Source organism: Vigna radiata, chromosome 2 (assembly GCF_000741045.1).
Source record: "Vigna radiata var. radiata cultivar VC1973A chromosome 2, Vradiata_ver6, whole genome shotgun sequence".
Lineage (NCBI taxonomy): Eukaryota > Viridiplantae > Streptophyta > Magnoliopsida > Fabales > Fabaceae > Vigna > Vigna radiata.
The window spans coordinates 23,165,857-23,193,635 of record NC_028352.1 but is presented as its reverse complement, the minus strand read 5'-3'; the positions used below and the strand labels follow the sequence as shown (position 1 = coordinate 23,193,635).

At 31.6% G+C, this 27,779-nt stretch overlaps 4 protein-coding genes across 5 annotated transcripts; 1 reads left to right on the top strand and 3 right to left on the bottom strand.

The window, feature by feature from the left end:
* Positions 1-2,138: 2,138 nt before the first annotated feature.
* On the bottom strand, positions 2,139-5,455 carry LOC106756601 (uroporphyrinogen decarboxylase). Its single transcript, XM_014639090.2, has 6 exons — positions 5,191-5,455; positions 4,714-4,835; positions 4,007-4,117; positions 3,711-3,899; positions 3,099-3,224; positions 2,139-2,706 (listed from the first exon to the last, which is right to left on the bottom strand). The coding sequence occupies exons 1-6, from the start codon at positions 5,288-5,290 to the stop codon at positions 2,191-2,193; spliced, it is 1,164 nt and encodes a 387-aa protein (XP_014494576.1). The 5' UTR covers positions 5,291-5,455; the 3' UTR covers positions 2,139-2,190.
* Positions 5,456-7,402: 1,947 nt separating this feature from the next.
* On the bottom strand, positions 7,403-13,297 carry LOC106776273 (5-amino-6-(5-phospho-D-ribitylamino)uracil phosphatase, chloroplastic). Its single transcript, XM_014663675.2, has 11 exons — positions 13,196-13,297; positions 12,935-13,054; positions 12,172-12,240; positions 11,936-12,040; positions 11,547-11,601; positions 9,980-10,053; positions 9,749-9,832; positions 9,522-9,662; positions 8,834-8,899; positions 8,015-8,124; positions 7,403-7,678 (listed from the first exon to the last, which is right to left on the bottom strand). Exons 1-11 carry the CDS (start codon positions 13,295-13,297, stop codon positions 7,510-7,512), a joined length of 1,095 nt encoding a protein of 364 aa, XP_014519161.1. The 3' UTR covers positions 7,403-7,509.
* A 3,169-nt stretch (positions 13,298-16,466) lies between these two features.
* Positions 16,467-19,750, bottom strand: LOC106756592 (WEB family protein At2g40480). Of its 2 annotated transcripts, none has more exons than XM_014639077.2 (2): positions 19,046-19,750; positions 16,467-18,074 (listed from the first exon to the last, which is right to left on the bottom strand). In XM_014639077.2, the coding sequence occupies exons 1-2, from the start codon at positions 19,259-19,261 to the stop codon at positions 16,593-16,595; spliced, it is 1,698 nt and encodes a 565-aa protein (XP_014494563.1). In that variant the 5' UTR covers positions 19,262-19,750; the 3' UTR covers positions 16,467-16,592. The 2 variants fall into 2 exon arrangements, with proteins under 2 accessions (XP_014494563.1, XP_014494564.1); XM_014639078.2 differs by having other exon boundaries at positions 16,467-18,071; positions 19,046-19,749.
* Positions 19,751-25,303: 5,553 nt separating this feature from the next.
* Positions 25,304-26,244, top strand: LOC106755783. The gene has a single exon (XM_014637997.2). The coding sequence runs from the start codon at positions 25,650-25,652 to the stop codon at positions 26,142-26,144; it is 495 nt and encodes a 164-aa protein (XP_014493483.1). The 5' UTR covers positions 25,304-25,649; the 3' UTR covers positions 26,145-26,244.
* The last annotated feature ends 1,535 nt before the right edge of the window (positions 26,245-27,779 follow it).

The following is a 27,779-nucleotide window of genomic DNA, read 5'->3' as shown; positions in this document are numbered from 1 at the left end:
ACTTGCAAAACAGATATATCTTACTATCATGTATCTAACACACTTAATGCAAATGCCACGATTATCTCTTTTGACAAATAAAATTTCATTAGTGCAAATCAATTACTAATAAACATATATAATAATAATAAAGAATTTACCAATAAAAAAATCTTGTCAATGTTGAGGTATTTTTCAATTAATGTATTTCACTTTAAAGAAAAAGTTTTAAAAAATGTGATCAATATTGTCAAATTAGATATTATTATCATTTCATTAAAAAGGTGTTCTCGAACCATAATTACATTATCTAAGAACCATGATATCTATGTAGGTATTTTTTGTCCAATCCATATATAAGACATTTCATGTGTACATGTAATAAACTAAGTCTCATTGTATACATATCATATGCATTGGTTTAGATAAAGTATTTACAGGTTTCACTCATGGGAAACCTTTAAGTTAGCTCATATGTCCATCATGTTTGGAAATATATCAATTTTCTCATAATAAAATTGTGTTTTCCAAAGCTTTTCGATTAGGAACCTAGGGATTTTTTTTTTTTTTAATAGAGAGGCTTTTAAAGCTCTCAAATGCAATTCTAGCATTTTACGCTCATGATAGAGTTCAGGACCTTGTTTGAATTTAGTTTCCAAAAGTTATTTTAAGTTTTTAAAACAAAAAATATATATAATAAAACATTATTAGATCATTTTTTATTCACATGAATTTTAAAAATTATTTCTAGCATTGAAATGCTAAACCTAAGAAACCATATAATTGAATTTAATTTAGAAAAATAATTTTTTTTTAATTGGCAAATTTGCTTTCATTTTCAAAATCTATACTGAAGGTTGGAAAACAAATTAAAAAAAGAAGATATATTTCAAACAATCTCCCAAGAAGCACTTAGCACTCCACAGGAGGTTTATTTTGAGCTGGTTATCAGGGTTTTTCAATATATTTATTAATGAAGTTCATCTTTTAGCTAGTTAATGGAATCTTGCAATGTATTAAAGGTACTTTTGAATGTTTGGTATGAATTAAATTAGTCAGCATCACCAATTTAATCCAGAGACTTTTACCTTAAAAATAAACCACTAAAATTTAAATGTGAGCATCTTTACCTCAATCTAAAGCTCACTCATATTCTATTAAGTTATCAAATACAATTGCATCAGCAAGACATCAACATTACCAAAAGATGAAAGGCTATAGCTTCCTACATCCATCAAAATTTTCATCCACCCCATCGATAAGCTTTCGGGAATTATTTTTTTTTTTCCGCAACAGAAAGGGAAGGTTTCATTAAGAAAAAAAAATATCCAAATTTTTTTTATTTATTTCGGAAAATAATTTTCAGAAGTGATAGGATGTGGAAAGAAATATGATGGGGTGCAGGAAGTAAAATGTTCAAGATTTACACTGTTAAATTCAATTTAAGAAAACCAAGCCCAAATTCCTTCAGGGCCCAGACACCAATGTGAGGTTCAATACGTAACTTAGTTTGCACCATGGGTGTTTCTTCCTACACCCCCATCAAATTTCTTCCTACCCTATATCAGACTTCCTAAAATTTTGATCTGAAATAGGAGTGGGATGAATGTCTTAGGGAAAACAATTTCCGATCTAGTGTGTTCCAGAATGCAAAATCGGGTTTGAAAGGGTGAGATAGAAAGTGGATGGGGCGCAAGAAGAAACACGCTTGCACCACATGCTGCTCCCTATTTTTACTTGATTATGAAAACCCATGAACCAGCGTTGAACTTATTTGCTTGGGGCCGAACCAGCCTTTAGTTCTCACATTGTGCATGTTTAGATGGTTCAATTGCACTACTTTGGACAACCGTATTTTTGGTTCTTCGTTATTATTTTTTATACAACAATCAAATGCTTTAAGAAGATACAGTACTCTTAAAGTAAAACAATTTAATGAATTAACTGATAGGTTTTATTTATTTAAATGTCATTTTGTTTGTGTTGGTCTAACTCTGTAAAGTATTAAGCAATGTACATACATTATTGTTCATGTCCCTGGCTTCTATTCATAATTAGATGACAGATTAACCGAGGGACTTTCTTTCAATTAGAAAATACGGGATATGTAATTTTATTCTGAAAAAGTTCAGTAGAGAATCAAAACCAAACAGACATGGTGAAGAGAAACAAAAATAATAATAATAATAATAATTAATCATAGTTGGCTTGTTAGTATCGGAGTGATTTAGCAACCTCAAAAAAATGTGCAACATTCTCCTCAGGCGTACCTACTTTAATTCCATGACCAAGATTCAAGATATGTTTCCCTCTACCTGCTTTTTTCACAGTATCATTTATCCTATCAGTGATGAACTCTTTGGAACCAAAAAGAACACCAGGGTCCACATTTCCTTGGACAGCTATATTTGGTCCCAGTCGCCTCCTACCATCAGCCATATCAACTGTCCAATCCAAGCTAATTACGTCCACCCCTGTCAAGGCTAGTCTTTCAAGCAAGCCCCCAGATCCACTAGCATACAGGATCAAAGGGAGATTTGGATGGCTTTTCTTCACAGCATCGATAATCTGCTTCAAGTAAGGCAAACTGAATTCTTCAAAATCCACTGGACTAAGTTCTGTTGCCCATGAATCAAAGATCTGAACAGCTTGAGCTCCATTATCAGCTTGGTATTGAATGTATCTTGTCATTGACGTTGTAAACTTTTGCAGTAAAGAGTGCAGGATCTGTGGAGAAATCACTGTTTTATAGTGAAACGAGATAACGAAATAGTGCAAATTTCATTATCGACTAATTACCCTCTTAGGTAGTATTAAGAATTGTTTTTAATCGTAATGAACAAAATTCATTTTGGAAATGTACACACAAAATATAGTTGAAGAAAAACCTAAACAAATATGGTAAAATGAACCGTACTAATTTCTTCCATTTCAACCAGAACTAATTTTCTAACTAATGACCAACTTAAGGATTTGTTAATTATCTGGATTGATCAGTATATTTCAGGATACAAAATGCTGAAAAAAACGGATTTAAAACATAAGAATGTGAGTGAGTTTCCATGGGCAACAACTTTAGTGAGCTTGAATGATAAGGGCAGAAGATGGGTGAAGATTACCTTGGACTCAGAGAAAGCCAATCTTTTTATTTTTGAGAAGTTTTTAGATGAACCACCTTCAACCACATATGATGCCAGAGTGAACGGTGCCCCAACAAAACCAAGAACTGCAGCTGTATCATTCACCTGCAATCAACAGTTCTGCATTCAATGATATAGGAAACCGTTGGAGCATAATACACCAATAGGACACACAATAATGATAAAGAAACAATAACAAGATATTTGGGTCTCCATGAAGCTCCGTTATTTGCGAATACATAAAACAACAACTTTATAATGCAAACGGAAAATGAAGATTAACCCAGTATATTAATACCACCAACATGGTAGACAGTTCAATAAAATATATAATTCTGAGTTTCAATATTATATGTTCCCCCTAGTACCACATGACGTATGCCTAATCACCTTTCTCCATCATTCCATGTTATTACAGCCCCCAACCAATTAACATCCTTAAAATACAGAGAATTCCCTTTTAATCACAAAATATACAGAATTTACTGTCTTATGGTATTCGACAAAACATGCATACTTCAGGTATAAAAAGGAAGTGGGGTGTAAAACGAACAAAAGCAGAAATGCAACAGAACATAGAACCAGTCAGACCTCTTTCCTCAATATTGTCAGTGCTTCACCAACGTATGGAACTGATTCTTCAGGAACAAACTCTCTCACTTGATTGACCTGGGCATCTGTGTGAATAGGATCAAATATAACAGGACCCTTACCCTTCACAATATCAAAGGGTATGTTCATTCCAGAAAGTGGGGTAAGAATGTCTGAGAATAAAATCACCTGTTACAGAATCAGCGCCCGGCAAATTATTAATGGCAACAAAATCACAATCAATACATAAAAAATGTGATAACAGATATATAATGAGTGCCAGAGTGTTATCTTACTCCATCGGGCTTGAAAACATGCCATGGTTGTAGGGAAATTTCCACCACAAGATCGACATTTTCAGATCTTTCACGGAATGAAGGATATTTCTCACAGATGGTTTGGTAACTCTGCTTGATGAAAATTGGCAAATTAGATTTATTTTTTGCAAAGACATACTCACCAAACTCAATTCATGAAGAACAAGAACCCAACTGGTTTTAGATTTAGTGGCATTTAAATCACGATAGTTGTTGGACTTAAATTTACAATTGAAGCAGATAACCATGGATCATAAACAATTCAAACAAATTCTTGGGCTAAGGTCATCATAAAAAAGTCCAGAAATTTTCTGACATACAGATAAACTTTGGAAAATGTAAAAAACCCGCTAGCTATGTTTAGTTTCAGAGGAGGCGTGTAACTAAAAAATGACAGAGTTAACAAAAACACACCCTTTTACACCTGCTTGTTTGGATAAACTTATCCATAAGGACTTATTACAAGAAAAAAATAAGAAGAAAAAATGAATCAGCTACGGGTAACCTTAAATTAATTTAAACAAAAGTTAGTTTGTACAAATTTTCTCTAAGTCAACATAACACCACTGCCCATGCAATTTCACAATATACAGAAATTTATGACACCAAATTCCAAACTAGGATGCCCTAAACCTTCGATTAAGTTTTAGGTAAGCCATAAATCACAAATAGCTGCATGAACCTGCCTTCATGTACCTCCCTGCTTGCCTCATGAGCCAAACCGGTGGTCTTTCAACTTCTACCCCACGAACTGCATTAAGCAAAAGTGGTTCAGCAGCAGCTGTAGATTTTGGTTCAGCAACGGTTCCTGCACAAGATTTCCAGAACTCATAAACAAAATTCATTAATCTGAAAGAATCGGTTTGGAGCTTTGACCAGAAATGACGACTAAATTTTCACACGGAATTGAAAAAGTAATAACAATGGTAATAAGTTCATAGCAAAATAGAAGGAATGAAAATCGTCAACTACGAGTTCAGGGCTATTAAATTATAACTAAAAAGAAATCGGCAGTATTCAATTTGGGGGCAAAAGTTAAAGGACAACTATGTGTTATCTGGGTCTTGGTGGAGAGCTGAAAATGTCGAGAAGAACACTGAAATTGCACAATAAATGCCCTGAAAATGAAAACCCTAATAAGTGGATGGTAATAAAAATAATACCTTGGAGGGTGCAGGAAATTGGGGTGGTTGATTTGGAGGGAAAAACAGAAGTTGGTTTTCTGGGTATGAAAGAAGTGAAGGCGGTGTTGACGCACAACATTTTTGAATTGAATTGCAGAGTGAAGTGGAGCTGAAAAGTTGTGTCAGAGAAATTGAAGTTTGAAGGATGTGATATGGTTTGGGAAGAATGGAAAGATAAGAAAATGAATGAGATGAGCAATGGAGACTTGATTCACCAATTGCAATCCCCAATTTGTTGCGCTTTTGCCATGTCACCAACTTCACCATGGAATTTTCTGACAGTACACGCCCTCTGCTTCCACCTATGCTATCAACTTCTTTGCAATAAAATGTAAATAAACACATACAATTACCTAACAAAATAAAAAGCAAAAAAAAAGGATAAATTCTAATTTTGTTTTCCTTTAATTTATAATAGGCGCTTTTGTATTAGAAAAAAAATTTAACTTTTTGTTTAATTTTGGTTAAAACCATTTAGACGTCCCTATTTTCGTAAGGTATTCCTAATTTGATTCTTTTATTTTAAACCTTCCTAATTGAGTCCTTATAAATGTTAATTTCAAACAAATTAGCCCCTGCCGTTAAAAATCGTTAACGGTGTTAAAATTGTGCAGAGATGGGTAGATGACGTGGTTAAAATTTTACTTTTTAGGTGTTAAAATTGTGCAGAGGTGTTAAAATTGTGCAAAGGTGTTGAAATTTTAACACCTCAGCACAATTTTAACACCTCAAAAGGAGAATTTTAACCACGTCATCTACTCACCTCTGCATAATTTTAACACCGTTAACCATTTTTAACGGCAGGGACTAATTTGTTTGAAATTAGCACTTATAAGGACTAATATCTTACGAAAATAGGAACGTCTAAATGGTTTTAACTTTTAATTTTTAATTTGCAAATTTTTATTTGTTGTATACTTTAATTAATTACTTTAATCCTTGAGTTGGATAACAATTAAAAGTAAATGTATATAAAATTAAATATTACACTGAAATTAAAGATTTTGTAAAATCTGAAAACTTCCATTGCAAAATAATGGAGAAATAGAATTACACATCGTATATTAAAGGGGCGAATATAAAAATAGAGTAGATGTTGAATGAATCGATAAATATAATTTTTTATTAAAGTTTAGGACTTTTAAATTGGAGGATAATTGAAAATCATATGAGAGTACTTTTATTAAAAAAAAAAAAGTCTTTAATTTTCTTAAAATATAACTAAGTAACTTTTAGACCTAAGTATAAGTAAAATATATAATTTTACATCGATTCAGGATGTTATATTAAAATATACAAGGAAAAAGACACATGGATCATATAATATAGGAGGAGTATTCTGTTAGTGGTTTCGAGTTTGAGTTGTACTTATCCATTTGCATTAAATACTTGAAACAAAGATTGGTACAGGGATAATCTCCTATAAGGATATTCATGGTGCATAAAAAATAAGTTAAAAATTCGTGGAAAAAATTGAACCATTATTAAATATGAAATTTGCTTCTTTTTACTCATGGAAATTAGATACATCTCAAGAAGATTACTACAACTCGTACTCTCTTTACATGAAATTAGCTTAATGTCATCTTTTCTCCCTGTTTTTGAAGTAAAAAAAAAAAAAAAAACATATACAATTGATAGTTTTTAACTTTATATTGTTCATTACATTTTGAATTGCTTTCAGTTCTATTTTTTTAAATTAACTAAATTTACTTTCGCCTGTTGTTAATACGTAAAACCATCAAATCGTTATTTTTATAAAATATTCAGGGACTACAATAATTCAGTATACAAATTTAGAAGTAAATAGGTTATTGAAAACTGAGCAAAGTCTGAAAGATTTTGTAACATGGAAGTTCAAGTTTGGAAGATTTACTTAGGATGAATTTGGAACTTTGGTTTATATCAAGAAACAACAAAATGGAAGTTGTCTTCATCATTATCTTTCTAACAATGTTTTTTAACTAGGATTTGATGCGGCTAATCCAAATTATTTAAGTGTCTAATTTCTTGTTAGCTGAATCCCCTCTATTCTTATGCTGAGGAAGTTGTGACCAATTGTTCTTGATTCCAAAGATAGTAGTAGTAGGGAAATATTGTGCCCACATTACTAGGTTGTCCACTTCCTATGATTTTCACACCAAAAAGATAAGGCCAATAAGTGAAAACAAAATTAAATTGAAATAAAACATAGGGATGAAATCAGATCGAACTGATTGCAATTTTATTGGATATAAAAAAATTACGAGCTCATAACTATTTAATTACAAGGAAATTTAGCAAAGGGAGGAAAATGTATTAAAAAATGGTATCTATTGTAAGTTTCCTTTTGGGAGGAGTTTTCTCTATGATCTGCTTCTGCAGGTCCATAAATGAAGAACCCTTGTTGGCAAATAGTCTTCGCAAGTTGATCACAGAAAGTTCACTGAAGTTAGCAACGGTAAGATCAGCCTGACCCAAATCATACCTGCAGGTTTTCAACATCATCAGTTTCTAAATTTCACATGAATAATTTCATCAGAAAATTTTTAAATTGCTGAAGACTATAACTGATTGGAAATTACTATTTCAGTTCAATGAAGCGAAGTATGATGCATTAATGTCATCATCCCTCCCAGGATGACACAAAATCAAATATACCATGTTGAAGTTCTACTGACTTCCATGTACTTGTGTACATGAGAAATGGTGTTTGCACATGAAAACCACTAAATCCGAAATGTGCATTTCCTAAACGTTTCATCAAATCTTATTTTCGCACCCACATCTTATGTTATTATATGCATAAATGTGAATTACTCACGCAGGATGAGCTCCAATTAATGCTACAGCCATCATTGTACAGTTGTGCGCCGCAGTTACTCCTCTAGGATCATCTTCAAAAACCACACACTTGGAAGGCTTACGATCCAACTGCAGGGCATAGGCAAACAGGTCAAAAGCTAGCATAATATTGTCATAAGAATGAGAATTTTATGAAAGACTTACAGGATATTATCCGGGGAACTTAAACAATTCTAAATATAATAGCAAAGCTACATCTACACACTCCCATATTTATTTGCACTTTGGACCTTTAGCGTTTATTGTGAGCAATATCTGGGTCCACACGATTAGCAACGATGATTCCAGAATTTTTCATGTTCTACTGAGATGATTTCAGGATCTTAATGTAAACAAAAGAAAAATAACAGACAAGATATCACCCCACAAAAATTACAGCAGAGGCACTATACGTTTCAACCTTTTAAAACTAAAATACCACTCGGCCTACATCTGTGAAGAAAATCAATGGAATTTGGATTCAAATCAATGTTTATCCTGTCTCTGCATCTTTACCCCCTATGTAATATCCCTCAACTTCAAACTACAGAAAAAAAAAAAAACTCAACTTTACATAGAAGGAATATAACTCCAGTTTCATGTCCATGTTTTGCCATACATAGTAGATTTCACAAGTTTCTGGTATTTACATATTAGTAGAGATGGAGATGGAAACTTGCCTGAGTGTAATTATACATGTAGGAAATGTTAAAAAACCATAGTATATATAGTAATAGAATAGTAATAGTTTCAAGGCAGAATCATTTCATCAAAATTGAATCATATGGATAATCTGTACCTTGACAGCAGCAGAAAGAAATCTATGAGCTATTGACTCCATTCCATCCTCCTCTGTCACAATTGCCTGCAAATAAAGTGAGGCAATCAGCAAGTGGAAAAGTTTTAATCATGTCTGAGTTATTCATAATATTACATACTATATCTACTACATAAAATAGGTCAAAATATAGCCATAAGGCCAAGTTATCAAATTGGGGTTCCCCACAAAAATGAAGGGGAAAGTCATTTTGTATCCCTAATTCCCTTTGAGAGAAAAGTTAGCACAACACTATGATCGGGTTAACAGTCACGTAAGTTCCACTACATAGAAGTGAAGGAACAATACGGATTGCAACCAACATGGATTTTACCCAATAATAATGTCTTAATAGCATTTGTCCTCCCTGTAATGGATCTAGAGCATGCATTGCAGCAAAAACAAGCTCCTTGTTTTCTTAACCAAAGAATGTGAACAGTTTTTTTCTATATCTATTGACCATGAGTCAAATTGCAGTCGAAACCAACCCCCCAACTAAACAAGCTACATAGTATTTATAATTGTCCATGGTATCCTGAGAGAAATAAGACCCGGCAGTCTTCCCGTATAACCCTATTTCAAGCAAAATTAGTTATACATACCGCTGACTTTTTTCAATTGGAGGAACAGGGCAAAATTTGATTTCTTGTAAAGTCTTCTTAAAACCAACCTGGAAATACTTGCTGAGCCCCATTCGCTCCAAAACCTCTAACATATTTCTTCTATCAAGGCTTGAAACCACAGCACAGGGGATACGAGCTGTATAAACTGCTTCCAACCAGTCTTCGAGGCCATCTATTGGTTTTGCAAGCTGAACAAAGTTACAAGCAAGAAATGTCAGGTTTTAGCCAGCAGAACCCACGGCGAAAGCCATTACAATTAATCAAGGCAACTTACTCTGAGAAGATTATCATAATATATCTGAGAAAACCTCAACTTTAGCCTATTCAGCTCATTTTCTGCATTATCTGATAGAAAAAACTGCAAATGAAGAGAGGATAATCAGCAAAGAAAAATGTTCAGAACAAAGTTTTAGGCTTTTAATGATGATGCTATCCCTAAGAAAGCATACCTTCATAATTGAAAGCCTGTGTAAACCAACAAACCAAAAGAAAAAGGCAAACTAACCTTATGCAACACATAATCAGCACCTGTATAAAACAGTAATTTGTGCATATCACCTTCTTCCGGAATATCCTTTCCTACATAAGATAATCACAGTTATCAATATCAGACAATAGCATGCAGAAGTCAATCCAGAAAACGCTATGGTGGGATAGTCCATAGCAGGATGACTATTATTATGAGTTGTTTAGGTTTAATTACTCATTACCAGCACAATCTTTACATTTTAGCCATACACCTAGAAACTACTTATGTTAGTCCTTACACATGCACTTTCTAGTCCAACACATGCACTTTTTAATCTATTTTAGTCCATGTAATTCTAAACGGCGGGGACTAAAACCAATTAAAAACTAATTCAAAAAGACTAAATGAGTCATTTTAAGTATAGGGACTAAAGCATAAAGACTGTGTAGGTAAAAGGACCAAGTGAATATTTATATGTATATAAATACTCAGAATTCATGACATATTCATAATTAAAAATATAAAGCCATAGGTCTCTAAAGCAAAACATACATGTAACAGCAAAATAAGTAAAACAAAATTCAAAAGACAGTCATATTTCAACTACAAGACATATTAAACATTCAATGAAAAGTGAATATAGGTGTTGTACAAAGAAAACAACGGATAAGGTTGAGTGTGCTAAAGTGGCGCAGAGAAGGTACTATGTGTTGCCTCAAAAAATGTCCCTATATATCTATCTTTGTGTGTGTGTATGTAGTATACGTTAAATAAATCATAAAATTTAAAAAAAAAAAAAAAAAAAACTATCCCGATATACACTATATTGCTATAGCATTTTTGCGGTTGGATGCTACAGGCTGGTATATGAAATTCAAAACAGTGAACTGTAGGTGAAGAGTAATAAATAGGTCAAGGAAAGAAACAAGAATGCCGAGGACTAAGTTATATTTCAACTACAAGGCATCTTAAATATTTAATAAAAAGTGAACATGGGTCTTGCATAAAGAAAACAACAGAAAAAGTTGAGGCTACAAAGCTGCAAACAGAGAAAACAATGGATAGTGAGCACCACCGGAGACACTGTTGGAGAAGAATGAGAGTTCTTTCACAAAAGAGATAAAGGTTAGGGGCGTTGGTTGCCCTGTTGGTGTAACAGAAGCATGGAAACTATAGCTAATTTTAGTTTTCTTTAATTCTTAAAAAGGGTGTCAAATATAATGGCTGCCAGGGAATGTTACACCACTGTCGTTTTTCAAAAAGTTTTGCAACAATCTTCCAAACTTACCATTACCATCTACCAATAATGAAGAGGAGACATTATAAACAACAATTGATGAGTTGATAATGTAAAATTCTAATTTAAAAGATATTCCTTTTCTTGCTACTAATTTGTGTTCCCAAATAGACATATATCAACTGAATATCTAAACTTAAAGAAAGGAATGATTATTTATTATAGTTTTGTTATGAGTTGCTCCATTCTTTAATGGAGAACCTGTCCTTTTGTTTCTATTTTATACCTTCCATCTAAAAGACCATGCATCTTTGAAGATTATCCCATCTAAAGCCCCAAAGTAATGAGGTATAACAATTAACATACCTTCTTCAAAGGCCAGCTGCTCCCATGCCTTCCTTTTTACAGCTCGTGTACCAGCCTGAAATGAAGTGCATGCATTTATCAGGGAATTGATTTAAATGAACTGGTTGCATGATATTAAGTGAGTGTAAGGTCCTGCACTATTTTTCCCAAAACTTGGTCATAGCAGTCATTCCCACATGCAATTACCAACCAGAACATTAGTAAATACATATCTTCAGCGTAATTACAATAAATTTCATAAACTAACTAGCATTATTTAACACTTTAAAACATGAAAAGAAAATACTAAAGTAAAGATAACGTTCTACAATCGTTTATTCTAACCCGAAAAAGGAGAAGAAAAGAAAAAATTATAATAAAACATACAAATTTGAGTTAAAAGTACTTACCACCACATTGTCCCAAGAGAAAATTAGACCATAAGCTTCATCTGGCTTCATTGCATAGCGTATGCGGTGAAGAAAGCCATCTTGCAATTTCTCATTCAAATAGTCCTATTTTCAAATAGAATTGTCAACCTTCAGTCATAAATTACAGTATACTAGCATCACATAAGAACAAAGAGGCAATGAAGTAAACTCTGAAGAAAAACTAGAAATTTCTATGATGACAAAAAATTCCTTACCACATCAACTTTTAATGGTCCATCTGCCCTAAAAGTCTCAAAGCCTTCCCCATATTCAGCTCCAATAGCCTGGAAGGAAACAATGAATTAGAAGAGTTACAATCACTTTAGATTGATAAACTCACTGTTCCAACAAGAGCTTATGGATAGTGAGTGCTTAGGCACGTACGTAAACATCAAGGGCATATTGAATACATGCTTATCATATAAGCAACTATGCTTAAGTTGTTAGAACTGTCTCAGAGGAAATTGGGATAAATTGTTTTTATATAAGCTGTACGATACTTTCTAAGTCATTAGAGCGCTTATTGAAATATGATAAACATTCTACAGACAGATCATAAGCTATTTTAATAAGCGCTTTTAAACTCTTGAACAAGTGTTTATGTCATAATATCAGACCAATTAAGTTGCACGTATGCTCTTTCACATAAACCCTTATAACAATACTCTTGTAAAATAATAGCGCATTCATACGCTTTACAGATAACCTAAATAAACTCCTTCTTTTTAACTTCTGTGCGAAACCTAATAAATTAAGTTTACAGGAACGGAAAACCACTTTCAGAGGCCGAAATAAATTCCTCTTAAACACACCCTATATCCAAAATCATAAAACACTTTTTAACCGGTGCCCGAAGTGCTAGCCAGACGTAAAGAAAAACCCTGAATCTCGATTAGGTGTAGAACATTGGGAGACAAAAATGGATAAGATGAATTTTGAACACTTGAGAATTAAGAGGAAAATTAGTAGAATCGATACCTCTTCCACAAAAAGCTTATTGGGTGTGAATTGCAACCCATTCACAGAGCCAAATTCATCAGACTTAGAACTGCAACGAGCAATTAGCCGATTCTTAACCAAACCCGAACGCTTTAAATTCTGAAAATTACAAAAGAAAAATAAAAATCCACATAAACGAAATAAAATTAAATACATACGTGAATATACGTAGATATATATATATATATATATATAGAGAGAGAGAGAGAGAGAGAGAGAGAGGGAGAGAAAATCGCATACTGGGAGTGGGGGAGGAAAAACAGAGGGTTGAAGGCGATAAGGGTGTGTGGGAGGAATTGCATGAGTAGAAGTCATGGAATTTGCGAAAGTGGTGAAGTCCATGGTTTTGGGATAAACGAGAGCAACGTTAATGTTACGGAAGCAGACGAGAGGGGAAGAAAATGACGACGATGATGTTTTGTTTCAGTCTTTATTTCATTTGTGTCTGTTCCCAATCCAAATCTTAAATGTTTTAAATTCTGATCCTAAGCCACCTTCCGCCTCTCGATTTTGCATCACCCTCCTCGATTTTCCTTTGCTTCCTGCTTTTCTACTCACGTGACACCTCACGTGCTCCCACTTATTCACTGGATAAGGAAGCAAAAGCAACTATTTTCATTGCTATCATTACCCAATTGCTTTAATATTATTTATTTTTCTATTATTCCTTTTTATATAATTTATTTCTCAATTACCGCTTAACTTTATTATATTTGGCGCATTCCATTCACCACAAATGACAGACACAAAACAAACTATGATTTATTATTTTATCTTTTCGTTATTTTTTATTTCCCCCTATTTTCTATATATTTTTCATCAGAATCTCCACTCCATTATAAATGCTGAAAAATTAAAATTTTGATGATTGAATGGTTAAGACAACTTAAAGTAAAATAACTAAGTAGTAAAATCAACAATTAAAGTTTTTAAAAATTTGTGAATTCCATCTTTTTAATTAGTATAACATAATTGATTATGGACTAAGAAGGGTTTTTTTTTTCTATAATAAAAATAATTAAAAGAAAATAGAAGAGTTTTCATAATAAAACTCAAATACATTTTTAATATTTATAAAATAAGAAAATTTTAAGTTTGATCCTTATAAAAAGATTCATTTTTAGTCTTTTTAAAATTAAAAATCACTATTTCTAATTTCTCGTATTATATAACATTAGTTAATTGCTTATGTCAAAAAAAAAAAGTTTAGCATTTTCGGTTAATAAAAAGGTCTAATAATCATGATAAATGACACCACAGTATTGTAATAATTTTAAAATGAATATTCCGGACTTAAAGTAGAATTTTGAAATTTAAAAGGATAAATATAAAAAGTATATTTTACGAAAACTAAAACAAAAAATTGTACATTTTCATCACGAATAGAAATAGTTATTTTAAAAATTTATTGAGATTTAAAACACTACAAACACAAAAATCAAGATTCACTAATCTTACCGCAACTAAAATATATTAAAGATTTAATAATAATTATTGTTATTATTAAAAAATTAAACAATCTAAAACAATTACTTTCTATTTATTTATCTTTAGTATTTCTGCATCCAAAGAATCTCTGCACTTAACTTTCACTATTTTTCTTTTATTTTTTTTTCTCAGTTTCAAGTACATTTTTATTAATTTCTTAAATTTATGTCAAATATATCATTTCAGTCATTGTCAATAAAATAAAATAGAAAAGATAAAATAAAGTAACAGTTTCTAATTGATCCTGAGGTTGAAATTAAATTGAAAACCTTATGACATTTTTAAATTAAAAAGTAAAAACAAAAAAAATAAAGTATGGAATACCTGAAATGTACACGATGGAGCTAACATAAAAAGATACATGGAACATTCCAGTCATACTATTAAATACTATACTGTTGATTGATATTTATTGAAAATACAAAATTTTGTAAATTTTGGTTTTAGTCTAATATTTTTTAATTATTTTTATTAAAAAGTCAACTTTAAATTTAAGATACAAAACTCTTTTATTACATGGATTTTAAGTTTTATCTCTAATCAAATACTTCTAACGCATCCATTACATCAAAATATATACATTCTTAAATATCCATAAATATCCATAGTGTATTAAAATACATACATTCTCAAATGTCGAAAATATTAAAAAGAATAAGTCTAATAAACTATAAATTTTTAAAAAAATAAATTTTAGCAATAACTCTAATATTAAGTTAAAAAATCAATCTTAGCTTATCAAATAGGATTTATATTCACCTAATTTTATATTATTTTGGGGTTTTCTCCCAACATTACTACATGCTTCTTCTTCAATCATCTCATTCTATAATTGACCTTCAGTAAATGGTTAAAAAAAATTGTTAAAGACATCAACGAAAATGAAAGATCCATTAGACCTTCAATAAATACAATATTAATGTCCATTGAAAATCCAATAAATTTCCATTTTTGTTGACATTGTCCACTATTGTTAATTATTTTTTATAAGAAAAGAATTTCTATTATTTAAAAATAAATGTAAAAATAGTATTAAATCAACTACAAATAAAATGTTTATGAAGTCTAAATAAATAAATTTACAAAAAAAATTAATCGATAATTTACAAATTAAAAAAATTAAAAGAAGTGAAACTCGAACACGTGAACGGATACGAAAAATCCGTTGCAGCCCTAAAATGGATATGGAAATCCATCAACAGAATTGAAAATCCATTAAACCATATTGGTTGAAACCTTTTTCAATCTCTCCTACAAAATAACCACCCTCATAGTCCCACAAGAGCACACCCTCATAATAACACACGACAAATGTCATAAAACAAACAAACAAATAAATATATATATATATATATATATATATATATATATATATATATATATATATATAAATCAGAAATCCAACATCAAACACTACCAACAAATCAACCTGGATTTGAAAACCAAACAAACGAGAATCAAACCCAAGAATGAAGTACAAAGAGACTGAAACAGAGCCTTTGAACTTGAAGAGGAGATGAAGAGAGACAAGAGGAAGAGAGGAGAGAAAATCTGAAAGTGTAAGGCTGGGGACAAGAGAAAGAGAGAAGGAAAGGGACTAAGGATTTAAAAAAATAAAAAGTTAAAAGGTAAAAGCAAAATCATTTTTATCAAAGGCCGTTTTAGTAAAATAGAAAATTTTGGGGAGGTGTAGGGAGAAATTGGAGGGGTGTAGGAGAAACCCTCTCTTATCTTTAGTCGGAGATTCTCGGACACTTTTAACAAATATAATCTAGCGTGTTAAAAACAAAGTTAATAAAAGCATTTTTCAACATTTCTGAATCAACAATTTATTAAACTTATATACTGGTACAAACCAAGTGATAGAACATACTTCCAGTAATAATGATCCAACTTTCATACCTTGAATTCCTCATGACTCTGATGAATCCAACCAAGCAACATAATATAATGTACTAGCTCCATAAAAGCTAGCTACATAATTACAAACCAATACTCAAACAACATATTTTACACAATCAGACACCCAGAAAAACCTCTACATAAATATCATGAAAGTAAGCACATGAACCAAAAAAGAATGACATGGGAACATAAAGATACACCAGCAGTGGCTATTCAATCATGCATGGGGATTAAAGATTGAAATTTATGCCCTTTTCTTGCTTGGTTTTGTCAATGGGGGGAGTGATATTTGAATGAATCCAAATTTCTTCCTCGGTGGCATGAACTGCTTCTGATTGCTCCCATCTTTCTCAGTCTTTGTTGGAAGAGTTAGATCTTCCCTCAATGCTTGAAGCATTTGACTCAACGCCACCTTTTGTCTTTCAGTGTGCTCTTCCATCTCCTTTCTTGTTGTAGCATATCCTTCAGGGATCTGCTTTCTGCTAAGTACATCTCTCATAGAAATTGTGGGTCTTAATGTTGGCTTTGGACCATTGTTTGCTGTTGTTGACCTGGTTACATCATTTAGAGAATCTTGACAGATTCCACCTTGATTAAGCTTGTTACAATAAATAGTGTTATACCTCCTGAGATCATCCTCTGGAATCCATCTCCTTAGAGCCTCCTCAGCAGCATATTGCTTTTGGTTTGCACTTTCAACTCTGTTTAAAGCATCTGTCAAGACTTGTTTGCTGTGTAGAACTTCCTCTGTTGCTTCCTCCAACTTCTTCAAAATAGTCAGTTTAGAAATTTTTGTTTCATCAATTTGAAACTTTGCATCTATTACCTTCTTCAAAGTTGACTCCTCTGGTATATGAGCCTTGGAGTTTAGGGGAGAGCGATCTCCAAAAGAAAAACTAACTTTCTCAGGCTCTGGCAGAACAAATCCTGAAGATCTTTCAGCATTAGATAGAGCCTTGATTTCAGCAAGAGCAACGGATTCTGCTGCCCTTGCAGCTTCTTCCATCTTTTTAGCAGCGAGCCACCTCATCTCAGCAGTCTTAACACTGAATCCATATTCTTCATACACACTTAAGGGCTTTGAAGGTTCAGATCTTCTAGTCTCAACCTTTCTATTGCACTGCCCGGAATCAGAATTGAAATTTCTTACAGTATTAGCAGGGTTACCTGACGCACATTCTACATGAGATGCTGGAGGATTTAATTTTGTCTGCTCTTGGACCCTCTCTAGAGCAGATATTGCTGCAAACTTCGATGCCAGCTTTTCTCGTGTCCTTTCCAAAAACATTTTCTCTTTCTTCATCTTCTTGTTCAAAGACTCAACAGAGGACTGTATCACCCCAAGTTCATTTATAGTTTTGCATAAATTCAACTTGGCTTGCTTCAACTCCATTAAGATCATATCAGGTGATGATGACATGATAGAGCACGGGCTTGGAATTTGCATCATCTGTTCTTGATCATTGACATTGTTTCCACAATTTTCCTTATCCATCTCCTTGATAACAGGAGTTCCAACTTGTTCATATGAACTTACATCTCGTGATGCAAAACATTTCATAGCCTCTTTCTGCAGTTGCTGCTTCAAGTCCTCCACAATCCTCTTAGTAGCTCCCAGTTCTTCAAGCACATCAAGAGTTTCAAGTTCTTTGACAATCAAATCCTTTTCCAACTCCGCTGCCTGTTCCTCCACTTTCTTTATGTCAAAATCTTCAATGCTGTTCTGCTAATGATAATCTTCTTCTACATCAGAAAGTAAACTAACACACGGGGCAGGTATCAAGAATGTAAAAAGAACTATCCTACTTAAAGCAAATTAGTAATTCACTAACCATGCAACCAAATTTCTCTACCAAATATTTAAAGCATTTCATTGTCTTCTAACATTGAAAAAACAAATAGAACTTATATCCAAAATGCTTACATGTTTTTTTATTTGCATTATTCTTTAATTAGAGTGCCAGTTTTGGCATTTCGTATAACTACAATTTCCCAGTGTTTACTCCAAAATTTGAATCTGCATTGTAGCGTAACCATAGGTGAACTTGTAGCTTTAATGAATTCATTCAAAAAAAAGTTCTGAAGGTGTATTGGCGTTATTTAAAGTCCTGCATTTAATTATTTATTGTTAATTTGATCTTTAGACATACATTCATATTATCACTAAAATCACGTCTCACATGCAACTTTGGATTAAAATGAATGATGAATATTAGTTTTAGGAACTCCTTGACTCTTGTTAATTCTTCATATTGAAGTGCAATGAATTACAATCTAAAAAATTAATTTAGGAATTTATCAATTGAATTGAACATCAGAAAAATACTTAGGCATCTTCATTTATGTTTTGTAAAAATGAAAAAATATGTTCAACAACCTAGTGTTAAGAAGAAAAAAGAAAATAAATTCAGGACAATATAAAATTATATTATAAGTAATAAATTGTCTTTAAAAAAATACAAAAAAAACGATTTATAAATAAGAAAAATTCATTTTAATTTTTCTTTAAGAAAATGCTGATAAAGGGTTTATTCACGACTTATATATCAATAACTGCACGAGTAATGTAGTTTAATTGATAATTTTGAATTGAAGTTTTGAGCATACAACCACTTCGATTACTCTCAGTAAGAATTTTGCTAAAAAGAAAAATTGAAAAAGAGTCAAGGTGCAGAAAAACAGATCCAGAAAACTTACAAAGAACGGCATCCAAGGCCCGCTACCTCCAAAACGGGTCACGGCTTCTTTAACCGATCCAAACGGCGGTGACGTGTCAATCTCCGCTCGGAAATTCACTCTCCGAATTCCGCCTGACCCGATTCCGCCATGGTTCCCTGCCTCGGGTCTGACTTCCCTTATGGCGGGCGTTCCGGGTACCCCATCGGCGGCGGCGGCATCTCGAGTTTCTGCCATTTCGACGAAAACAAAAAAAGCGTAGGAATGCAAACGCGGGTTTCAGAGAAGAAGCATGGAAAAAACCCAGACGTGAAAAGGTTGTTTCTTTGTGGAAGCTTGGACTTCCGCGAAAAACCCATTGCGGAATTTATGCAATCCGAGGATGATGGAATTGGAAGGAGGGGCGTGATGATTATGTCGCGTGGCCGAGTCGCAACTCGGTGAGCCAAACGGGAAAAGGAAAAGGGAAAGGGTTGCAGAGGACGCTTTTGCGGGGGACCTTTTCCTTTTTCCGTTGAATGATAGGGTGGGGCTGAGAACCATGGTTTATGGTGGGGCGCTTTAAGGTGGTTGGTTGGTGCGAGTGAGAGCCAATGAGGAAGTGACACGTCATAAGGAGACTGAGGTCGTTGTGTTGGTGATTGACTGGGAGCGTGATTGACGCAGAAAAGCGTTGTAATTGACTTTTTAGAGGGAAAAGTGGTACCAAACGAAACGACGACGTTTGGGTCGACCCACCACCACTAACTCGCTTTGGTTACTGCTACGATGAGTTTCAGTAGTGCGCACGCAGTAAAAGCATTCCCAATTGCCATGGCTACAGTGAAGTTGTTGCTTTAAGAAAAGTTTTTAGATTTTAATGCTAAAATTATAGTACGCAGGATTCAGTGCACATAGGTAAAGTTAAATCTATGCAACCACGTCATTGCTCTAACAACAACAAATACTTTTAACAGAAAAAATTTAAATAACTTTCTAATAAATTAAAATTATATTGTATATAAGTTAATCTGAATAATTTCTCAGACATAAATTTTATTTTATAATTGTACTATACAAACTGTCTGTCTATCCCGCTTGGTGGATCAATTACATACAAAGTCAATTTTGAAAATTTTACAACAAGACAAACCGGAGGTCATGAACCGATTATGATAGTTCCGTCTAAAGATTTAATTAACAAGGTAAAAACATATTTAAAAGGCTTAAATATGTTTTTAAATATGTTTTTAGTCTCTATATATTTTGGGGCGATTTTGGTTTTAGTCCCTCTTTCAAACTAAAGTACAATTTAATCTTTCAACTTTAAAAAACTTTGGTTTTAGTCCTTTTTATCAAATTTTTTTTTAACTTTATTTGTTATTTCAAGCACGTTTCATTGTAGTATTTGGATTGTTTACACTGTTTGACACATTTTTGTTTCAGTGTTAACTGAGAAACGCGTTTGAAATAGCAAATAAAGTTAAAAAAAAAATTGATAAAAAAGACTAAAACTAGATTTTCTAAAATTGAAGGACTAAATTGTACCTTGGTTTGAAAGAGAGACTAAAACTAAAATCGCCTGAAAGTATAGAGACTAAAAACATATTTAACCCTATTTAAAAATATTGAACCGTAATTGAATTAATCTAGATAAAAACTCACTTTGAAGTATTTATTGTTCAGATTTGGATAAGACTAAAAAAAATAAGATAAAGATAAAATGAAAATAATTGGTTTAAAGTATAAAGGTAAAGTTCTCCTGAAATAATATGGATTTCGAAAAATATACGTAACTAATACGTCATTAATATTTTAAATCATATCTAACATGATCTATTTTAAAATTCAAAATAATAATCTTTTTCTCATTTCTGTTTTACCGGGTAACCATTTTTCTTGCCTCCATAAATATGAAACCTCATTACCCAAAAAAAAATGTCGAAACCAACTTACTATAGATAAAGAGTAATTATTCAGTAAAGTTATCGTTAAAGTGGTAAATTTATTATTTAAAATTTCTTAAAAGGGATGGTAACTCACGCATAATAAATCGAGGTTCAAATATCCATCGAGAAATGTTGATATAATCATTAGTCTTCCTTGTCCAAGTCTTGAATTGGATGTTCAAGTTAGTAATATAACTGAACGGTTGACACAATAAGTAATGTATATATTGTGCATAGTGATCTTAAAGTTGTATCTGAAACTTCTATTTATATTAGTTGTGATGAACATTTACCTTTTGTTATGTAATGACGGTCCAATCACACCTTAATCTGTATTAGGGACTTAATGAGTCATTATTGCTTGACACAGCCTAGGTGGACAACCTAAGAGAATGATTATGGAAAGACGTTCATGGGAGGACGATCTCAATAAACATATTGAGAAAACGGTAGACGACCTCTGAGAACTATCTAGAATGCGAGCCTAAGAAGACTGCCTGAAAGGACCGTATGGTACAATTATAAATAATATTTGTCCGTTATCTTATTTAAGACAAAAAATTTGATTTGTTATCTATTTTATTATCTAGATATTTATTTAAAGTTATTTATAAAATTTTAAATTTGTGAATATCCATAATTATTTATAAATATTTAAAAAATAATAATTTATAAATTTACAAAATAAAATCACAAAATAGTATAAATATAATATAAATTAAACTAAATTTTAATTTTGATTAAATTTAATATAATAAATTATAAATTTTAATTTTTTATAATTAATAAACACTGATATAAGTAATAATACTATTCCATCTATCTATAATAAACAAATATTAAATTATTCTTTAAATATTCATTTAAAATATATTCGTAATAAATTTTATCTTAAAATTATGGTATACAGATATTTTATCACCTCCATGTGTTTATACTGTCCTTTTAATATTTCCAAGCCCAATTTTCATAAAATCTTAAACTATTTAATCCTTTTATTAACACTAATACGGTGTCAATAAAACTACACTTTTATGAATTAATGCGTGACAGCTTATACAGTTGTTACTTTTACTACCAAATAATTTTCATCATGACAGTGTAAAAGAATCACATCTTAATACCCAATGATGATAAATCATCACTTAAGAAGTCTCTAATAATTAGTTTACCATATTTTCCCATTTAGTAAGAGAAACATCAATCAAACACGTTTTACCGAGACAGAGAAAATAATTTAAGTAGGTAACGTGCATACCAAAATAAAAAAAGATATTATTAATTATGACTTCTTCATCATCATGATTAGCTCTTTCAGCGGGGAAAAGGAAAATGCATGCAGTGTTGGAAGTTGGCTGGCCAAAAAATAAATATTTGGTAATTTGATTAGATTTGCATGAAGTTGATTGGGAGATAAAGAAGCTTCCTTTGTCCTTTATCAAATTTAAATATTATTTACTTTAATGGTATAATATATTTTCAAATATGTTTAGAACTGTATTGAGATTTTGTTCAGCTTGTCTCATGATGTAACTCAATGCAATGGCTATTAAAATTAAATTGAGACGTTGGGAAACGACATGAATATCATAATATTTAGAAAAATGATATTTTAATACTAAATTTTTTACATGATTTTAACATTACACAGATGTCAAAAATGTGATTGAACGATTTCAAATTAAAAAAAAAAATTGATTTCTTTTTTCTAAATATGTTCTTGTTTCAGTTTTTTTAATTAAAATCGTCCAACCATATTTTAACACGTGTGTAGTATCAAAATAATATCAGTGTTAAAATATTATATTCCTAATATTTATTGAACACCGTCATATTTGGTGCTTTTAATTTGGATAACTAAAAAGAACTTTATCACTTGGATAGAGAAGAGAAATTTAACACTGAATTCAATGGCTTTATGTTTAATGTAAAGTTCATTCTTTTTTTTAGAATAATATAAGGTATTCACGTTAAGTCAATTATTTCTATAAACATAATTAGTTTAATTAATTAATTTTTAGAATTGTTACACGAATTTTTATATTATAATTTCACAAAAATTTACAACAGCAATTTTTATGTGATAGACAAAGTTTTATAAATCTCATAGATTCTTTATATTTTGGGTCATTAAATCTGTTTTTTTGCAAGATATAGTATATCATTAGACTTTATAAGAATTAAAATTTAAAACTAAAACAATACATTAAAAGATTCTCGTGAACCTATCCATCCATGACGAAAGATTACTCCTTTTTTTTGCATTATCTTTTGCAAATTAAAAAATTAAATATCATGCAAGATGGACCAACAAAATCAATTAGTATTTCTTTTACGAGTGGATCCATTTCAACATGCTTATTACGGACTAAAATCGAGTGAGTCATTCCACATTACTAGCTAAAGCCAAAGATACTTTTCATTGTTTATATTTAATATTTTTCTTTATTAATTTATTTGTTTCTATGAGTATGAATTTAGCAATCTCTGATTTAGAATTTAAAGTTTATTTTTTAATATATTTTTTGTCGTTTCATTTTTAGTCTAACTTAGAACTATGAAAAAAATAAAAGTTATAATCTGTCCTAAAAAAAACATTGAACGAGCTAAAAGAGAAATGTCTATTTAAAAACAATCCAAACATATCCTAAACAAAAACTGATTTAGTTTGAGTTCAATTAAACAATACACAATAGTTAAAGGGAATACCAAAATATAACAACAATAATCCAGTTACGAAGAAAAGTACTACTTTGGTTGATTATGATTTTGAATATGATGGGATTAGGTTAACATTAATTGGTGATGCTGGGCATAGTACAGCTTCAAAATAGTAACATGGGAATTTTCAGAGGTAAACATTTGATATTCCAGCTGCGCATAATTAATGCTTGTCGCGCAGAAGAAGAAAAACAAATTCTTGCTTCTGTGAGGGTCCCTTCATTCTCTTGCTTCTGAAAAATAAAAATATAGGAACAGATTTCTAAAATCAATTTTGAACCTGTGTATCTTGTGAATAGGTAGGCTGAAAATTTGACACGTTTGAATGTAACATTAAAATAGATACAGCAATCTCAGCTGTATAACATTAAACTGATGTCTGTGTTGTGCATGGTGTGAAACCGTGAAACTCCTTTATGACCATGTCAGATCGCAGTACACTATATATGTACAACGTCAATACACTCGCATTTTGTCTATTTAACCACTTTCTGTTAATTACCATCCACCTCATCATCGTCTTCCTCTATTCATCAATTCTACAAGACGTATTTCACCGTAACCCTATCTTCATTAACTTTACATGTCAACTCTTCAAATCACGAATGATGTTGGAAACGTGAATATAATAGTTTAGGTTTTGCCAAAACATCAATGTTATACATTTACGTGTACTGTACGTAGGTATGTATGTACCTTGAGTGTCCCAGCCCCACTTCCTCTGACTTGTTTCCGTTTTCATAGATTCTCCTTCCTTTAAACCGCATCAACTATTTCGGGGTGATCAATGCCTCTGTAAATGCATGCCTCGCCATCTCCAAATCTATGGTCCAAATGCTTTCTAAAATAATTGTGCAGCTACCCATCGTATAAGGTTTTATGGTTTGTCTCTGCCCTCTATATCAGTCATTGAATATAGTCGCAATTAATTTCGTCCTTTCAAAAATTTTGATTTTCAAATACTTTACACTGACATTTATTATACCTATAAAAGAAATTATATGCATTAAATGAAGATATGATGGGTGCGTTTTAAGAATACATTCTGCTTTGGTATTTTTTTTAAAGATGTTATGCATGCTTCCTTTTAAATAAAAATAAATGGAGTTATTGTGAAAGACTTTTCTTTTAAATTTGATGTAACTATATATTTAAAATATAAACTTGAAAGCATCAGATAAGTTAAAATGGTTTTGTATCAATTGATAATTTACAATTAATAGTACAAACGATATGGTATGGAAAAAAGAACAAGAAGAGAGAACTGAGCAGTAATAAAATATGACTTTGTTGTTATTTAGTTTTTTAATAGAGTTATAACTGAGTCATTTTTTTATTACTCAATGATATATATACTCTATTAGAAGTTGGTTCATTTAGCTTTTTTAGTTCATTCTTATGTTTTAGGTTATATAGTTTTTCTTCTCCTTATTGTTTATACGATGTAATGGAATAACCATGAATAGAAAAATTTATACGTAACTTTTTTTTTTAAGTTGTTATCCTCTTTGGTAAAAAAAATATAGTCATAAAAAGTGTGTATATATATACCTCAGTTTTCTATATATATATATATATACACACCATATTAGCATCACTTCAAAATTTGACTAGGTGTACATTCACAATGATTATAAATAAAATAATGATCCTGTCAGGGAGTAGGAGAAGAAGCTAGTTGTTTTCATGGTTGAGTAACGTGAACACTTCAATTTTATATTTCCCAACTGTCGGGTCCTGCAAACCAAACATAACATTGCCGTAGTCTGTCTACACACAAATTACTAGAAAATAGCTATCACACACCTTGTTTTTGCCTCTCTTCTCAGATCTTGAGGAATTTAGATCTGAGTTTAAGCCAACACAACACACACACACGAACACTTGTGTTTGAGTGTATTCACTATCCACCAAAAACATGGCTGAATCTCCCAAACACACTTGTGTTTGAGTTTATTCAGTGTATCGACGCCAAAATGTTGAGTGAGGGTGGCAACAATCACTCGTCCAAAATGTCCTTCAGAATAACAAAGGATGATAAGTTCTTGTCAAGGCTAATGACCAAGGAAGCCACCACCCCAAACTCCTCTTCAAGGATCTTCTATTACAGAGAAACTTCAGTCGCTGTTCCTTTCACCTGGGAGGCACAACCTGGTACTCCCAAACACCCATTGTCTGACATATCTTTACCACCTCTTACACCCCCACCTTCCTATTTTTCAAACTTACACAGTCTCAAGGGAAGAAACTCCAAGCCCAACAACATGTTCTCAACCATTCTGCCAAGGCTTTTAGGGCAAAGAAAGTCTCATCATGAGTCGCCACCAACATCTTCTAGGTCACCTTCCTCTTCTTCATCTTCATCTTCCTCATCGCCCTCGTTCTCACACCCTTTGAAACACAAATCTTCCAATGGATTTAGATGGTGCTATCCTTTTGGGAACGTAAATGTAAGCCATGGTGCGGACTAGTTTGTTTAATCGATTGTTGGAAATTTGTTGTTCAGCGTTGTTTTAATATTGTAGAAATTCTCGAACTTTATATAGTTGTTAATCACTACTTTCTCTTTTCCATGCCTTTAACTTCTTTCATTCTCTACTTCCCCTCTTCTTTCTAGGATCGCTGCCTGAAAATCACGCAAAGCTTGGTAGCTTGTATTATAAATTCTGGAGTGTTATTTTTTAGAAATTTCTCTAGGATAAAATTCTAACTGTGCTCAGAATCCAAATACACGTTTTATGTAGAAGCTGTTCATTACAAAGATCGTATAGTAAAATGAAAAAGTCTCTTTTAACAACTTTTTTATTTTTCACAACCTTTTTACAACACATATCTGTGACTTTGTGATTGGTCCATTTTAAATATATTTTTAGAATAAATTCAAACAGATCAATAAAATGGGGACACGTGTCCTGTTGTAAAAAAATTGTTAAAAAAAAGTTGTTAAAATATCATTCTCCATACTAAAAATTTATAGTAGTACAGACAACTTGGCTTTTAACGATAAAAAGAAAAGGTTTAGTTAAGTTTCTAACGAAAAATTTAAATATTTTTTATTGAGTTTTTATTAAAAGATAAATTCATGATTAAGTACTCACAATTTTTTTTTATATTTTTTAAGTAAATTTTTGTTATAATGTTATAATTAAATATAAAAATAATATTGAAATTAATATAAAATTATGAACGATTTTTATTCTTCTTACTAAAAATATGTTTGAGTAACGAGATTATCATATTTATCGTCATCATTTACGGTTCTGAATCGTCACCATTAAATTAATCATGATTGGTTTAGGGAAATCGGTGAAACTGACCCACCAAAGATACAATTCCATCGAATTGAGTCAGGTTCGGATATCTTAACACTTTATAATTATTTTTTTATTTTTTTTAGCTCGTCTTGATTATTTTAAATATGATATAGATTTAGTTTGATTGTGTAAAATAATATTGCCAAAAGAGATTTATTTTTAATTTTTGTTGAAGGGAGCATACAATTTGATAAAAAGTTGTTTATCATATCCCAGTTATTTTGGATAATTTGGAAATGTCATAATGTGTATTAGTCGATTATATTAAAATATAATTGATTAATGAGATCAATAACATGTTTTCTATAATATAAATCAAATTCATGGAAAAAATAAATCTTAAATGCTATAGAAGACCAATTACCAAAACAATGTTAATATTATTGTATCACTTGCATAGATAGCTCATTGTGTTTCTTATTCTTAAATCACATTTTATTATTCTTCATTAGCCATTGTTCTTCATTATCAATAGTTTCACTATCATTTCCACCATAAATTTCCCTAAAAATATCTATATCTCATAAATTTACAGTAGTAATATAATTATGAAGTATCATAAACATGCTCATGTACAATTGAAATGAATTTTAAGTTTAAAATTGTTCATACTTCCTAAGATGTTCTTCTAATCAGATTGGGCTTCCAATCATGGACTTTAATCATTGCTCAAAGGCAATTGCTTTTAGCATACCATAAAATTTCTTTCTACACCTCATAATTCAATGAGAATACTTAAATACCCTTCACAATTGTATAACACCTAAAGTTTTCAACTTAATCCGTCATAAA